Here is a 17,199-nt window from a genome sequence, read left to right as displayed (position 1 = left end):
ACATTTTTTTAAAGAATGAAAGAATTATCTTTTTACATTTCAGAATCGTGCTGTTTCGGTCATTTCTTTAAATGTCAGGAATGGTTAATACGTGGGTATTAAAAATATAGCCAAGAAATACCGGTTGTTGTTCACATAATTGCTTCTTCATACCAAGTAAGCAAACGACTACGTTAGGCATATGATTGTGGCTAATGGTGGTTCAAGTTGAAATCAAAATTCCTGGGATTGCTCTGTGACCAAAATAATTATTCCTAGATCTTATTCTCTGTACACACACCGATGTGTGTGTTTCTTTCCTCCCTCGTTTCTCTCTCTCTCTCTCTCTCTCTCTCTCTATTTTTCCATCCACCATCTACTTACTCTTAACAGAGCAGCAAGTTGGCTTTAGATACGAATTAGGACCATTACAAGGACAGTAGCTCACCCTTAGCCACAGTTTTCCTTTCCGCGGTTCTGGTTCCCCGCGGTCCGTTCTGGTCCGGAAGCGGTTGGTCATCTGCCCTGTCGGAAGGTCCGTATAGCCCAACACCACATCACGGTGCCTGCATGCTTCACCTCGCTACATCTCACGTCCTCACGAGAAGAAGAGTGAGTACAGTAAGGTGTTTAGAGACCACGTTCACATGACTTCCATTACAGCGTATTATCGTTGTTTACTAGTTGTTAGTCTCTTACTGTGCCTAATTTATAAAGGAGGCCGTATCGTTGGAATGTACGTAAAGGACAAAACGTGGTCCACCTAGGATTCGGTACAATGTGCAGTTTCGGCACCAAATGCGGGGCCTGGAATGCATCTCCCGCGGGATGACTGTGTCCTCTTACTCGGTTTTAGGGATCGTCTTCCGGTCTGCGGTGTGGTTGGGATTCCCCGATTTCATCAAGGACATCTCAGACGTGAATGGGACAGACCTTTGGCCTGCTGCGTACTGCGTGGGGACCGCAGTAAGTACATCTGCTTGTGTTGATAACCCTTTCTTCCCACTGTGCTCCTGTGACACTCTGTTCCTCCAAGTGTGGTCTCAGCCCACTGGAGTTTGTTCGAAATGCAAGTTCTCAAGGGCGCCTGGGTCATTTAAGCATCCAACTCCGGCTCAGGTCATGATCTCACGGTTTGTGGGTTCGAGCCCTGCATAGGGCTCTGTGCTGACAGCTCGGAGCCTGAAGCCTGCTTTGGATTATGTCTTCCTCTCTCTGGCCCTCTCCTGCTCGTGCTTTGTCTCTCTCTCAAATAAATAAACATTAAAAAAAAAAAAGACATGCAAATTCTCAGAACCTTGGTGTGGGGTCTGTTGTGATGTTACACCCCCTGCAGGGACTTCTGACTGGCACTTAAATTTGAGGACCACTGCGCTAGTATGGCTCCCCCCTGCCCCCCACCGTATGTGACCCCACATATACAGTCCTTACCTAGGGTGGAGCTGCAGTTAAAACCAGCTGGCCAAAAAGGGAAAAGAAAGGACAATGAAAGTTGTTGATTTATGGGATATATATTGTGCTTAATGAAATACATATTTGTGCCTTCACTTTTTAAGTTTATTTATTGAGAGAGTGGGGGAGGAGCAGAGAGAGGCAGACAGAGAACCCAAGCAGGCTCCACACTGTCAGCGCAGAGCCCGACGCGGGACTTGAACTCCGGAACCGTGAGGAATCAAGAGTTGGCCGCTTAACCCGCCGAGCCACCAGGCGCCCCGGAATATATTATTTCAATCTGTGTATCTCTGTTGCTCTGTGCACCGAGCTGTAGCAGAATCGTCAGCCTCTCTCCTTGTGCCCGTCGGTGCTTCCTGGCTGCAGAGGGGAGCGCGGTCTCCGCCGGCGCCAGAGGCTGGTCAATGTCCCGCTGCCTCTAGCAGACCGGCCCCTTCCTTCCCCTCTGCTCAGAAGACCTTTCCTGCCCACACTCCTTCGTACTCGTTCAGAGGCACTGTCAGCCCTCACGATGGGGAAGGCTGTGCATCTGAGGCCTTTACGTCCCGTGCCGACAAGTGTACCCGGCCAGCGGGCTTGCTAGTCCGGCGCCGCTGGGCGGACAGAGCACGGAGGCGCACGCCGCCCTGGGCCACGCCCCAGCCTTGGTTTCCCAGACTGTCCACGTGTCTCCGGAGGGCTTTCATGTGCTGCTTCCTGACGTCAGAGGCAACCGGCATCTGCCTGCTCCTTTCACGGATGGGGACAATCCGGGGCCTGTTTCCAGGAGCTTTGATGCCAGGCTCTTCCTGATTACAGATGTGGATCCAGCTGTTGTACGGTGCCTGCTTCTGGTGGCTGTTTTGCTACGCGGTCGACGCCTATCTGGTGATCCGGAGATCAGCAGGACAGAGGTATGCACAAGGAACTAGAGCTTTCTGCCCAATTTCTGTTGTACGAAGAGGGGTCGGGGGTACCATTGAGGGCTGCAAAGTAGTTTTCGGTATGGCGGACACAGTCAGAATGTCAGCCGGCCCCTTGAGGATTGTGTCTGGCAGCTATTTCTTAAGTTTATTTAGAGAGCGCAAGAGCGAGCAGGGGAGGGGCACAGAGAGAGGGGGAGAGAGCATCCCGAGCAGGCCCTGTGCTGCCGGTGCAGAGCCCCACACAGGGCTTGATCTCCTGAGCCGTGAGATCACGATCGGAGCCGAAATCAAGAGTCAGACGCTTAACCGACTGAGCCCCCCAGGCGCCCCTCCGGCAGCTGTTTTTATAAAAAGCTGAAGGCAGATTCCAAATGAGGAGTTTAAACCATGACAGCAGGTAATCTATAAATTAAATATTTGCAACTGGACACATACTAACAGAATTGGCATGAATATAAACAGTTTTTGACTGTATCTAGAGATTGGAGAAGATTCTTTGAAGTGTGTGTTCACACTTTAGGCCAAATACGGAAGCCGAACATTGGAGCTCCCGGTGGCTACCCGGTGAGCATCCACGGTGGGTCCCATCTGTATAGGGGTCACTCACCGTGGCGCCGTTGGCAAGTTTCTTAACGTGTCTGACTTCTGTTTTCCCAGATGTAGGATAGTGGCAACCGCATCAGGTCACAGGAGAGTCCATGCGATGCTCTGTGAATGGTTGAGGAAAGTGACTGGCACATAGTAGGCTGTCGGGCGCTGTGCCCCGTGACGGCAGCTGGGGTGAGCATGTGTGTTGGGGGAACAGAGCACCTGAGTGACAAGGGGAAGCTGGATGGCAGCATGGGAGGAGTGCTCGGGTCTTCTGACGCTTCATCCAGGAAGCATGTGCCCTCCTACTTTTGTTTGGTTTTTTTTTTTGAACTTTATTTTTTTTTTCAACGTTTATTTTTTTTTGGGACAGAGAGAGACAGAGCATGAACGGGGGAGGGGCAGAGAGAGAGGGAGACACAGAATCGGAAACAGGCTCCAGGCTCTGAGCCATCAGCACAGAGCCCCACGCTGGGCTCGAACTCACGCGAGATCTCGCGAGATCATGACCTGAGCCGAAGTCGGAGGCTCAACCCACTGAGCCACCCAGGCGCCCCTGAACTTTATTGAAGTAATCTCTGCACCTAAGGTGAGGCTTGAACTCACAACCCTGAGATCAAGAGCCACGTGCTCTTCTGACTGAGCCAGCCAGGTGCCCCATGCTCTTTTTTTTGTTTCGTTTTGTTTTAAACAGTTTTATAAAGTTCACCCATTTAAGTGTATAAAATCCAAAATCCATTGTTTTTTTAGTATATTCACAGAATCATGCAACCATCGTACCAACTAGTTTTAGGACATTTTAATCCTCACCTCCCCCCAGTCTCTTTACCAGTGATCAATCCCCACCCCACTTCCTGCCCCCACCAGGCCCCTGTCTCTAGGTTTGCCTGTTCTGGGTATTGCTTGTAAGCACATTCATTCCATATGTGACATTTTGTGTCTGGTTTCTTTGTGTTTTTTAATATATGTTTATTTTTGAGAGGGAGACAGAGAATCTGAAGCAGACTCCATGTTATCAGTGCAAAGCCTGACATGGGACTTGAACCCACAACCCGTGAGATCATGATGTGAGCCGAAGTCGGAAGCTCAACCGACTGAGCCACCCAGGGTGCCCCTTGTGTCTGGCTTCTTAAACTTAGCAAGACGTTTTCAAGCTCTACCCATGGCGCAGTGGTGTTAGCATTTTATTCCTGTTCCTTGCTGAATAGTATTCGGCTTAGCGGATGTGCTACATTTTATCCATTTATCGGTTGATGGACGTGTGGGTTGTTTGCGGCTTAGCGGATGTGCTACATTTTATCCGTTTATCGGTTGATGGACGTGTGGGTTGTTTGCATCATTCTGGCTGTGAGGAATACTCCAGCGACCGCTGGTATGCAGATGTTTGTGTGGACGTGCTATTTCATCATGTACTCAGGTGCTTTATACCCTGGGTCACATCGTAATTCTCTAACCTTGTTAAGATACTGCTAAAATGCTTTCCAACCTGGCTGGTTGCACCATTTTATATTGTCGGCAGCAACGTATAATGGTTCCAGTTTCTCACATCCTTGCTAATACTTGTTCTTTTCCATGTATTACTTTGGTTTTAAAATTTAGCCATGTTAGTGTGTGTGTGAATGGTATCTTCCCTGGTGGCTGGTGATGGTGAGCATCTTGTCACGTGTTTAGTTGCCATTTGTATGCTTTTTTTTGGAGAAATATCTGTTCAGTTCCTTCACTCATTTAATTGGTCTTTGTTATTGAGTTGTAAGAGTTCTTCATATAGATTCTAGTACAAGTACCTTATTAGATACAGGATTTACAAATATCTTCTGTTCATTGGGTTGTCTTTTACTTGATGGCATTTTTTTAAATTTTTAAAAAATGTTTGTTTATTTTTGAGAGAGAGTGAGAGAGACAGTGTGAGCAGGGGAGAGGCAGAGAAAGAGGGAGACACAGAATCCAAAACAGGCTGCAGGCTCTGAGCTGTCAGCACAGAGCCCTATGCGGGGCTCGAACCCACGAACCGTGAGATCATGACCTGAGCCGAAGTTGGGTGCTCAATTGACCGAGCCGCCCAGGCGCCCCAAGATTACTGTAATTTCTGAGGTGCCCTTTTCCAAAAGGTATTTGAAACCTGTCCCCCCAAAACATCTGAAGAGTGATCTCTGTGATTGGTTGCACACAGTTGTTAACCACAAAGAGAGTTACGAATTGCATTACTTCTAGATTAACCAGAAGGAGGAGGATCCTTTATCTGGAATATTTTGTATGAGTTCTTGCATCAAACTTGGGAACCCAAAAAGAGTTTTATGGTTTGAACACTTCAATTTAGGTCTCATCCATTTTATTTTATTTTTTTAAGGTTTATTTATTTTGAGAGGGGGGTGGGGCAGAGAATGCAAAGCAGGCTCCATGCTGTCAGCACAGGAGCCCAACATGGGGCTCCCACTCTCAAATTGTGCAATCGTGACCTGAGCTGAAATCAAGAGACGCTTACCTGACTGAGCCACCCAGGTGCCCAGGTCTCTGATCCATTTTCAAGATTCGAGATTTAATCTCTACAACCAACATGGGGCTTAAACTCAACCCCAAGGTCAACAGTTGCTTGCTGCACTGACTGAGCCAGCCAGGGGCCCCTGAATAAATTCACTTTAGAAGCCAAAATTAGTAAACAGAAATCACGTTCAGGCTGTAGAACACACTGGGATACTTAAGTAGATTCTTGCTCTAAAATTGTTGATATTCCTTATGTATCATCATCAGTAACTTTGGTGTCTCTGGCCTAAGTTTAGTGTTTATTTGTGTGCTTGTTCCTTCTACCATTTTACTTTCAGTCCTAGGCTTTTATACATGTGTACAGAACCTAGACATTCTTGGTTTTGAAAATTCTCTAGGGAAGAGAGTTAAGGTCAAGGGCAGCCAACCAGGTATATCAATGAGGATTAGTTTTGGCTACATAGAATACATAAAATAACTTTAAAGCAAGTTTTTTTTCATGCCAAAGGAGGCCAGAGGTAGGCAATCCCGGGCCCTTATAATGGACCTCAGGGACCCATGCTTCTTCTGTCTTTTGCTGCATTGTCCTGTTGTGTGACTTTCATCTTCAAGGCGTCATGGCCCAATATAGCTCCTGGAGCTCCAGCCATCACATCTGCATTCCAGGCCACAGGAAAGAGGAAGGGGCAATGCATAAGGGGCCTGTTTTCTCCTGAGCCATTTCCCTTTAAGCAGCCTCCCTGGGGATTTTACACAACTATTCCATTTTTGGAATGGACAGAATTTAGTTTCATGGTCACAGCTGCAAGAGGAGGTTGGATTGGAAACATAGTCTGTTAGGCAAGCATGCTGCTATTTGGCATGCCATCAAGGTTATTTTACCAAGGAAAAAGGGGAAATGGCTTTGGGTAGGCAACTAGCAGCAATGAGAAGTGTTTGACCCGGAGGCCAGTGCAAATAAGTGTGTGTTCCTGTGTGACACCTTTCTCACTCAGTTTTGGAAGGATTGGAGTTAGGGCACAACGAGAGGTGTCACAGCCAGCCAGCTGTGGAGGTAAGAGGAGCCTTGGAGCACCTCCAGGAAGCTGGTTCTGTCGCAGGAGGAGGCATTGCTTCACCCCCACCCCCACCCACGGATGACTGCGGTCCGACAGGGCAGCCCGAGAGCTCTCTGGAGCGAGAAGACAGGCAGAGAGCCCTGAGAAACCAGGACAGGCCGTCAGCAAGCCCTCCTCATAGCCAGCAGTGTTTGCAACTCATTTTGGAGCACAGCGTGAGAACAGGCAGGATGCAGGGGTGGGGGGTTCCACACTTCAGAGGATGCTGGCAGAGCCTAGCGTCCGAGGACCGGCCGGTCGTGCGGGAGGCAAACAGCCAAAGAGGTGAAACATTCGGATGCAAGGACAGGAGCGAGCGCAGGGGCCCGGGACTAGGAAGACTGTTGAGAGTGAAGCGGCTCTGCCATCAAAGAGGAGCAGGGATCACAGCAGAGCAGTAAGACAGGTGCTCTGTAGCCACGGAGACCCAGCCCCTGCCTCGTCATGGCAGAAGCCCTGCTTCCTGGTGTGAGGGCTCCAAGGGGCCAGAGCTGCGGGTGTGGCTCCTCTGTTAAGAGCCAGCTTGCTTCCAGAGCCCAGGGTGCGGTCCATACCGCGGTTAAGACACTGCAGCCTCCCAGGAGGGTCCCGAGGAATTCCAGGGCAGGGGGCCAGGTTTTGCAGGTATGGCTGGATTAAAGTCTGTATTCCCTTCTAGATCCTTCCAGTCCTTAGCTATTTTCTTTGGCACAGGAGAATCTTTTTTTTTTTTTTTTTTTCCAATCCTAATCCTAAGAAATGTCATGAAGACAGATTTAGAGTTAAAATGTAAACTCCTGCGGCTCTAGGTGTGGGATGTACAGGTTTTAAACAACAGCAGAAGTTGCTTGAGATCGTGGGAAAAGCCCTAAATCGAAGCCCCGACTTGCTCTGTGAATAGGAGTGTGGGGGAAAGGGGGTCCGGGGAGGGCCCTCGCGTGCCTGGACGTAAAAAACGGTCTAGCGGTCAGATAAAGAGATGAGCATCTTCAGCCACCGGCTGCTCTTGATTGTGGATGCATTGGACTTGAGACTCATGACCTGGTGTGGGTTCGGGGTCACATCGGTTATTAAAGTGGCTGCTGCCTGAACAGCCGGGCCCAGTCTGGCTCCCTCCCTGCTTGGCCATCTGGGGCCAGAGCACCGCTGAGTAGTCTGTGGCCGCCCCCAGGCCTGCACTCGCCTGGACTGCTCCCTCCCACCTCTGCGGACAACACCCCTGGACAACACCCCTGGCTCCCTGGGCCCAAGGTTAGGTTCTGGAATGCGGAGCTCCTGCTCTATGCAACAACCCAGGCCTTTGCAGAAAGCTGCTCCTTTGCTTTCTCTCTTTGATGCAGAGCCTCTGACTTCTGGACGGGACACACCCCATCAGCTCCCAAACCCAGAGAGGTAGGGGCAGGGCTGCTCCAGAACCGGTTCTAACGCGAGAGGCACCGCATGCTGGGGTCCTTTCCTTGTGGCCTTCTGGAGAACTGGCTGCGAAAAGTTGCTTCTTCCCTTGCCTACACAGCTGGTTTTCAGAGTTAAAATCCCAGTGGGTCAGGGCGCCTGGGTGGCTCAGTCCATTAAACCTCCGACTTTGGCTCAGGTCATGATCTCACCGTCCGTGAGTTCAAGCCCCGCGTCGGGCTCTGTGCTGACAGCTCAGCCTGGAGCCTGCTTCAGATTCTGTGTCTCCCTCTCTCTCTGCCCCTCCCCCGTTCATGCTCTGTCTCTCTCTGTCCCAAAAATAATAAAAAACATTGAAAAAAAAAATTAAAAAAAAAATTTAATAAAAAAAAAATCCCAGTGGGTTGGGGGTGGCACTATTTGCCGGGAGCCTGGTACAGTCATGGGTGACGGTGAGCGCATTCGACGGAGCTGTGGGCCCCCGTCCCGTGGCACAGAAGAGGCCGGTTAAATGCTCTTTAACAGATGGCTGTGCACCCCTCTCCCAGACCCCATCTGCAGGGCTGACTGAGTCCCTGGGGGAGAGGGAGGGGCATGTGGGAGGACAAAGACAGAGGGTAGAGATGGTCCAGGAATGTTAAGCATGCAGGGAATGGTGGGGTGTGGGGGTGGGAGGTGAGAAAGGAGAGCTCCCCGCTGTCCCAGAACATGGAACGAACCCACATTTCTTCAGAGACCTTGGTTTGCACTTAGCACTAAGACCCGTGAATTCTAGGTACAGATGCACCTTAGCGAATGTGTGGGGATAGGAGCTCCTTGCTTATTGGGTGAGCTGGGTACTTAGGAGGACTGATGAGGTGCCTTGTTCTTGTCAAGCTTGAAAGACTCCTGTTAAGTGAAAGAAGCCAGACACAGAGGGCCACGTGTTGTGTGCCACCATTTACACGGATTGTGCAGAGTGGGAGAAGCCAAAGACACACACAGGAGGCGGGTGGTTGCTGGGACTGGGGGCGGGAGGAACGGGGACAGTTGCTGGGGCTGGGGGCGGGAGGAACGGGGACAGTTGCTGGGGCTGGGGGTGGGAGGAACGGGGACTGCCTGCGGGCACGTCCTTCTGGGGCCTTAGCTGTTTCAGAACTGGGGACCTTAGCTGTTTCAGAACTGGGGAGAGGAGGCCGTGGCATAATGTGAAGTTGCCCAAGGCGACAGGGCCCCTCCGCTTGAAGTGGTTACTTTTATGTTCCGTGAATTTCATCTCAATTACAAAAGGAAAACTCAGAGGTAGAATGGGGCAGGTCTTTACCAAGGGTTTGCTCAGTGTAACTTTTCCTGATGGCTGGGGCCCCCCCCCCCCCGGGAGTTGGTCTGGTACTTTGTGTGGCTGGGCATCTCCGTAGCTCGTCTCAGGCCAGGCCCCGCCCCACTGATTCTGCTTGTGTCCTAGCACCATCCTGCTTTACCACATCATGGCCTGGGGCCTGGCCGTCCTGCTGTGCGTGGAGGGAGTGGTCATGCTCTACTACCCGTCCGTGTCCAGGTAAGCGGGGACTCCCTGCTCCCTGACTCATTGTTCTCTGGCGACAAATACACAGGCCCTGACGCGGAGTGGGCACCTTGCAGGTCAGGCCATTGTTCACGGACCTGCCCAGACCCGCCCTGGGGCGCTCGCTACAGTACTTGGACCCTGGAGTTCGTTCGTTTCCCCCGCCTCAGCCCCTCACATTTCTTTTTTTTTCTTTTTTTTTTTTTAAATTTTTTTTTTTCAACATTTATTTATTTTTGGGACAGAGAGAGACAGAGCGTGAACAGGGGAGGGGCAGAGAGAGAGGGAGACACAGAATCGGAAACAGGCTCCAGGCTCTGAGCCATCAGCCCAGAGCCCGACGCGGGGCTCGAACTCACGGACCGCGAGATCGTGACCTGGCTGAAGTCGGACGCTTAACCGACTGCGCCACCCAGGCGCCCCTCCCCTCACATTTCTGTAGGTGCCTGTGGATGCAAGTATGTGCACCCGGCTTGAGGTGCGTCCTCATGTCAGGGTGTGCACCCAGCGTTAGGTGTGTTCCTCTCCATATCGATGGGGCTTCCTCATGCACACCCTTTAGTTGTTACGCTTCAGGCCAGCTTCATCTGGATGAGCAGGGGAGTTTCACATCCTAAGGATGAATTCGAAATGGCTTGGAGAAACCCAAAGATTGCTCTTCGAAGAGCCGGATCTAAGCGTCAGCTTGCTTCACTTTGCCGCTTCTCTTCCAGCTGTATTCCCGCTATCCTGAACACAGATCCAGGGAAACAGATAATCTGAAATTGTCTTAGGTATTTCTTCAATGTCTTCAAAAATCTCCTCAGTGCAGTCAGTAAGGGCTCACGGTCCCTCCAAGGAGGTGTGCTCTAGCTTCCAATGGAAAACTGCAACAGGTGGGGACATGGTCTCTGTCTGGGGTCTTAGGGCAGTGTAGACAAGGATCACAGCCCAGCCTGAGGACAAATCTGGTCCTCTGCTTGTTTTTATAAATAAAGTTTTATTGGAACACAGTCACGCCCTTTGTTTATGCATGGTTTATGGCTGCTTTCATGCTGCAGGGTCAGAGTAGTTTTGACAGAGAACGGGTGGCCCGTGGAGCATGAAATACTTACGGTAAAAGTTCCCTTACAGAAAACGTTTGCTGACTCGTGGTTGGACAGTTTCTCCCCCTTTTTTGACTTCTTGTAGCTACTCGGATGTCTCCAAATTGGTGTTGCCTTCTCGATGGCGGATACTCCCAAAGTCTGTGTAGATGCATCCATACAGCTGCTCTGAGGAACTTTACGAGGACAAGTACGGTGTCCGTGGCTGTTATAGTGGGGGGCGCTTAATGGTTAATAGTGGAAAGGGAGCTTTCATCACTCCGCTTCACCCGTAGGCTCCTGGAGCCTCCTGGAAAGGTTGCACCTGAGCATGAGGGAGCCATCGCTGCGGGGCTCACTCCCAGGTGCCCCCTTGGTCCTCAGGAGGCTGCTCCCGGGCCTGTGCAAACTGCTATCCCCACTCACTCAATCATGGCTTACTTTTGTCTTTTGGTCAGAGTCATGGCTTTTCTTTTTTTCCTTTTTTTTTTTTCTTTAGCAGTTTATTTTATTTTTTGAGAGACAGAGCATGACAGGGCAGAGAGAGGGAGACACAGAATCCAAAGCAGGCTCCAGGCTCCGAGCTGCCAGCACAGAGCCTGACACGGGGCTGGAACCCACAACAGTGAGATCATGACCTGAGCTGAAGTCAGATGCTCAACCGAGTGAGCCACCCAGGCGCCCCAAATCATGGCTTTTCTGCTGCTTGATTCTCTTTGTCCCCTCAAGCCTTTCCAGACCACATTTGAACCTGCACAGCTGAAAATGAAAACTTCCATTGAAAGGAAGGTAGCCTTGTGAGATGGTGTTGTGTTCCTTCTCGTGGCGAGAAAAGGTGGCCGTGCGTTTTTCCCACCCAGGTTGTTTTGCATTCAGTCATTTTCCCCTTCTGGGCTGGACCACTCCAGGCGTGTGAGAACAAGGGTGCGTGTGTGCATTTTTATCGTTCTGCCTTCTGTGGCCACAGAGGCTGCTCCCTCGTCTGCTTTTCTACCTCCTACCTGGGTTGGGCCTGAGCAGTCCTCTCTCCCCTTTGCCTTTGATTCTCTCTTCCTCGTTGCTCTCTGACGTTATGCGTTTCTTCGCTCCTAGCTCCCACGTGGGTAAGCCGTGCCTGTGTGGCACTCTGCTACCCCACCTGCTGACTGACGATTCCCATGATCCTTGTGATTGTTCTACACAACCATGGCAACACATTGCCCTTGGAATATGAAGGCTGGGTATTTTGAGGCGCTAAAGGAGAGAGACTGGGTCTTATTCACAGGACCGGCCTTTTTTTTTATTGACTTACCACTTACATATCACACCCAGTGCTCATCCTAACAAGTGCCCTCCTTAATGCCCATCACCCATTTTCCCCACCCCCATCTACCCTCCGTTTGTTCTCTGTATTTAAGAGTCTTATGGTTTGCCTCCCTCTCTGTTATCTTATTTTTCCTTCCGTTCTCAGTGTTCATCTGTTGAGTTTCTCAGATTCCACATACGAGTGAAAACATGTGATATCTTTTTCTGACTTATTTTGCTTAGCATAATACACTCTAGTTCCACGCACTTTGTTGCAAAAGGCGAGATTTCATTCTTTTTCATTGCCGAGTAGTATTCCATTGTATGTATATCACATCTTCTTTACCCATTCGACAGTTGATGGACATTTGGGCTCTTTACATAATTTGGGTATTGTGGATAGTAGCACTATAAACATTGGGGTGCACGTGCCCCTTCGAATCAGCACTTATGTATCCTTTGGATAAATTCCTAGTAGTGCAATTTCTGGGTCGTAGGGTAGCTCGGTTTTTAATTTTTTGAGGAACCTCCATAGTGTTTTCCACAGTGGCTGCACCAGTTTGCGTTCCCATTTGTGTCTTTTTCTCCTTGAAGAGACCCAGTGGGGGGGCTCCCCTTTTCGAGTGTCCTTTCCTATCTTTCCTTTTGTTAGCAGTGACCTTTAAAATCTCTCCCCCTATCTTTCCTTTGGTTAGCAGTGACCTTCAAAATCTCTCCCCCGTGGAATGCCCTAGAGGGCCTCACATTTACGGGACAAATAGAAACATGATTGGTCTCTCCTGTTCTTCACTGATTGATTGATTGCTCCTTTGCAGACAGAAGGTGTGAGTCACATTTCCTTCTGGCAGAGTCAGAAGTAGATTTACGCATTTGCCTTTTCTCTCTCACCCTCTGATCTCAGCTTCCAGGTGAGTGTGTATATTTTGGGCAAAGCCTTGTTTTCAAGAATGGCTTGGTCCTCCTCCCTCAGGTGTGAACGGGATCCGGAGCTCGCCATCCCGCACTACGTCACCACGTACTTGCCGCTGCTGCTCGTCCTGGGGGCCAACCCCATCCTATTCTGGAAGACCGTGACCGCAGGTGAGCAGCAGGGAAGCTGTCTGGGTGCGTGACCAGGGCTATGGCCCCATGCCTTGGGCTCAGATAATGGCATGCGTTGTGCTCCTGGAATCATCTAGGACGCTAGACCTCATTTGTCATCCTCTAGAGACGTAAGTGCAATACACTTGGAGAAAGTGAGCAGGTTTAATAAGGGAAAGCGAGCAAGCCTATCTGCTCATGGGCTACACAAGTTCTTTGCCAGTGTTTAATAGCTCAAGGCCAGGGCCAGTGGACTTTTCACTTCCGTCTAGGCTCATCCTGGGTCTGCCCTTGGGGTGCCTTGGAGGCCCCAGGAGTGCCCGTGGAAAACTGTGGAGGTCAGATATGAGCGTAAGGAGAGGAGTGGGGAGCCGGGGGGGGGGGGTGGGGAAGGGATGGGGTGTGGCCTGAAGAGTGAGCCTGGTTACTCCCGTGAGGTGCTTGGCCTTGTGTCTTTACTCAGTTGGGCAGGAAACAGGAAGTAGAGTGCAGGAAAGGAGTCGGGTGCAGATAGTAAGGACTGAGTAAGAAGGATGTTATGAGCCAGCAGGATGCCCTGGAAAGAACTCTGAGCTGAGGCTGGGGACTTGGCATTCTGGTTCCACCCCATCCTCACGGAGGCGTGACCTGGGGCAAACCTCCAACCTGCTCAAGCTGCATGGATCTCTCCTGTGCAGAATGAGAATGAACAAGTGCACCTTGGGGCACCTGGGTGGCTCAGTCGGTGAAGCGTCCGACTTCGGCTCAGCTCATGATCTCACGGTTCGTGGGTTTGAGCCCCGCGTCGGGCTCTGTGCTGACGGCTCAGAGCCTGGAGCCTGCTTCCGATTCTGTGTCTCCCTCCCTCTCTGCCTCTGCCCTGCTCATGCTCTGTCTCTTTTTCTCTCAAAAATAAACATTTAAAAAAATTAAAAGAAAAAATAAATAAAAAGAAGTGCCCCTTAATGGAAAGGTCGGTTGATTGTAGAACTTCAAAACATTTCAAGTGCTCTGCCACTAAGAGTAGGAAATCATGTGGCTCTGTGGATCAGTTTTTTTCCTCCACGTTGCATTTAAAAACAGTGTATTGGGGCGTCTGGGTGGTTCAGTTGGTTGAGTATCTAACTCTTGATTTTGGTTCCAGTCATGATGCCAGTGTCATGGGATTGAGTGCTCTCTGCTGAGTGTGGAGCCTGCTTAAGATTCTCTCTCTTCTTCTGCCCCCTCCCCTGCTTGTGCACTCTCTCCCTCTCTCTAAAATAAAAAAATAAAATTAAAATAAAAACAGTATGTTAAGTACAGCAACTTTTTATACAGATTTGCATAAAAGTACTGAGTCAATTATATCAAACAAAAATCATGTCTAGGTAAAGGACTGATAAGGACGACAGTAAGATGCTAACAGTGCTTGTCTCAGGATAGACAATAGCTCGTTGATTTTCCTCTAACCTTTTTTAATGTTTTCCAACTTGTCGAGACACCGCCTGGGTGGCTCAGTTGGTTACGCATCTGACTTCGGCTCAGGTCATGATCTCGCGGTTTGTGAGTTTGAGCCCCACGTCGGGCTCTGCCTGACAGCTGGGAGTCTGCTTCGGATCCTGTGTCTCCCTCTTTCTACTCCTCCCCTGCTCTCACTCTGACTCTCTCAAAAATAAATAAATATTAAAAAGTAAAGTATTTTCCAACTTGTCTATAATGAGAAATTTTTAATCTTTCAATGTTTCAAAACAGTGTGCATTACTTTTGTAATAGAAAATATAAACCTTTAAAAATATAGTTTTGTTTTTTAATGTTTGAGAGAGAGAAGGCAGGGGAAGGGCAGAGAGAGAGGGAGAAAGAGGATTTGAAGCTGACAGAGCCCCATAGGGGACTCGAACTCATGATCTGTGAGATCATGAACTGAGCCAAAGTTGGACGCTTAACCGACTGAGACACCCAGATGCCCCTAAATATATAGATTTTTTTTAATGTTTATTTTTGAGAGAGAGAGGCAAGAGAGAGAATTTGAAGCAGCCTCCATGCTGACAGCAGAGACCCTGACATGGTGCTCAAACTCACAAACTGTGAGATCGTGACCTGAGGCACCCAGGTACCCCTAAAAATACAGTTTTCGAATCGGTAAAATCCAAATAAAATTTGGAGCTTAATTAATAGTAACGGACCATTGCTAATTTCTCCCCGGTGACGAATGTGACCCTCGGTGTGTAAGATGTTAATGTTGAACGAGTCTGGGTATAGGTGTGCAGAAAGTCTCTGTACTGTCTTTGCAACTCTTCTGGAAGTCTACAGTTCTTGGGAGGTTAAACGTTTTAAAGACCCCGTGTCCCTGGGGCGCCTGGGTGGCGCAGTCGGTTAAGCGTCCGACTTCAGCCAGGTCACGATCTCGCGGTCCGTGAGTTCGAGCCCCGCGTCAGGCTCTGGGCTGATGGCTCGGAGCCTGGAGCCTGTTTCCGATTCTGTGTCTCCCTCTCTCTCTGCCCTTCCCCCGTTCATGCTCTGTCTCTCTCTGTCCCAAAAATAAATAAATGTTGAAAAAAAAAATTAAAAAAAAGACCCCGTGTCCCTTCGAGTCTGCGAGCACCCCAGCTTGGAGTGTGGGGGAAGGAACGGCCGTGTCTTGGGCTGTCTCCTGCTCTTCTGCCTTTGCTTTCGGGCTTACATCCATGTTGACTCTCTTCCCTGTCACTCAGGAGATGCAAATAATGACTGTGACATGCAGTTCCCCTCTGTTTTTCACAGTGGCCTCTTTACTAAAAGGAAGAAAAGGCATTTACACAGAGAGCGAGAGACGGATGGGAGCCGTGATCAAGATCCGATTTTTCAAAATAATGCTGGTTTTGATTATTTGGTAACCTTTCTTCTATTTTTTATTTTTTAATTGCCGCTGGGAAGGGATACGTAAACAACTTGTCATTTTGCTTTTCTAAGTGTGACCCGAAAGTTGCAAAGCAGAGAGAGTCTTTGGAAAGGAGATCTTTGAAACTGCACTAGGTGCCCTTTGAGGAAATACACGCGAGACAGGAAGGCAGGCCCACAATCTGTGAACTCCTGGAAAGATACTCACGTCTCCTCAGATTATATATAAAGCCCTCAGAACAAACAACTCCTGAGTTTAGTTTCCAGATACCGTGAACGTGCATCTGGTGTTTCGGCCCACTGCCAGGGCTAACTCTGAAGTAAAACGCTGGACCACACTTTTAAAATGTACCTGTTTGTATCATTCTTGACCCCAGGATTCCTGGATCTGAGAAGATCTAGGACAAGGGCACATTTTTTGGTGGGATGATTCATGGTTCCATCAAGACATATAGAGAGAGCCATTTTTCTCTAAACCTCAGTTGGCCCCACAGTTGGCATTCTGCCCAGTTTCAGGTGCAGGCTTTGAAAATAGATCTGTAACCCGTGCAAAACAGATGGGAACCAGAAAACCTTTTGCTGGGGTGAATCAATACTTTGCAAAACAGGGCGTGCCTTCGTGGTGTTAATAATTGATGTGGTAGGAGGAGGTTTCTTTGGACGTGGTCCTAGGCGAGATGGAAATGATCTCCCTCAAAATACACTCAGCTCCTCATTTTATTTTTAATTTTTTTTTAACGTTTATTTTTGAGACAGAGAGAGACAGAGCATGAACAGGGGAGGGTCAGAGAGAGGGAGACACAGAATCTGAAACAGGCTCCAGGCTCTGAGCTGTCAGCACAGAGCCCGACGCGGGGCTCGAACTCACGGACTGTGAGATCGTGACCTGAGCTGAAGCCGGTGCTCAACCGACTGAGCCACCCAGGCGCCCCAACAGCTCCTCATTTTAAATGTCGTTGGCCTGCCAACAATAACATCAAACGGTTCACACGTGAAATAGCAAGATTGGTGCAGCTCTCCCTCAAAACGTTACATTACTCTTCAAGTGAAAATTGAATTTTGAGTTATTAGCTATAACGTTAGAGCCTTACACCCGATGTGGTGTTGCGTGTTACCCTTGGAAGAAGTCGCTGATCTCTGCTTTACAGAAAGAGTTAGGTCTCTTAAATTAAATCCTGGATGTGCTGGTTCCTCCATGTGCCCAAGTGGATTCCCCTCCAGGACCTGGTGGTCTCGGAGGACAGGCTTCCTGACCGCCGGCATTTAAAGATGAGTTGGGTTACATGTTCTCTTTACCCAGGGTTCGTTTCTTTCTGACAGCTGGTTGCCAAACATCGTCAACGAAAGCCTTTTATTCTATCTTGAAATGCAACCAGATATCAACGGGAGCTTTTTGAGACCTATGAGAAATGCGGCCAAGACCACGTGGTTTATAATGGTAGGTCAACCTTGATTTAAAATTTTTTTCTTGAAAAGTAAAGTTCAGAGAGAAAAAAAACCACTCCAAAGTATGATGTGTT

General features: G+C 49.3%; 1 protein-coding gene across 5 annotated transcripts in view; it reads left to right on the top strand.

Moving 5' to 3' along the window:
- The window catches only part of GPR143 (G protein-coupled receptor 143), a 66,956-nt gene that overhangs the window by 4,632 nt on the left and 45,125 nt on the right, over positions 1-17,199 (top strand). For 4 of the 5 annotated variants that reach the window (XM_023249358.2, XM_023249357.2, XM_045050434.1 and 1 more), the window contains exons 2-7: positions 836-945; positions 2,230-2,324; positions 9,318-9,410; positions 12,735-12,844; positions 15,563-15,671; positions 17,000-17,117. In XM_023249358.2, the coding sequence (XP_023105126.2) occupies positions 836-945; positions 2,230-2,324; positions 9,318-9,410; positions 12,735-12,844; positions 15,563-15,671; positions 17,000-17,117 (635 nt within the window). The remainder of the gene's footprint in view (positions 1-835; positions 946-2,229; positions 2,325-9,317; positions 9,411-12,734; positions 12,845-15,562; positions 15,672-16,999; positions 17,118-17,199) is intronic. The other variant, XM_045050435.1, reaches the window with a different exon arrangement.

Source organism: Felis catus, chromosome X (assembly GCF_018350175.1).
Source record: "Felis catus isolate Fca126 chromosome X, F.catus_Fca126_mat1.0, whole genome shotgun sequence".
NCBI classification, from domain to species: Eukaryota; Metazoa; Chordata; class Mammalia; order Carnivora; family Felidae; genus Felis; species Felis catus.
This window is presented reverse-complemented; position numbering and strand designations above follow the sequence as displayed.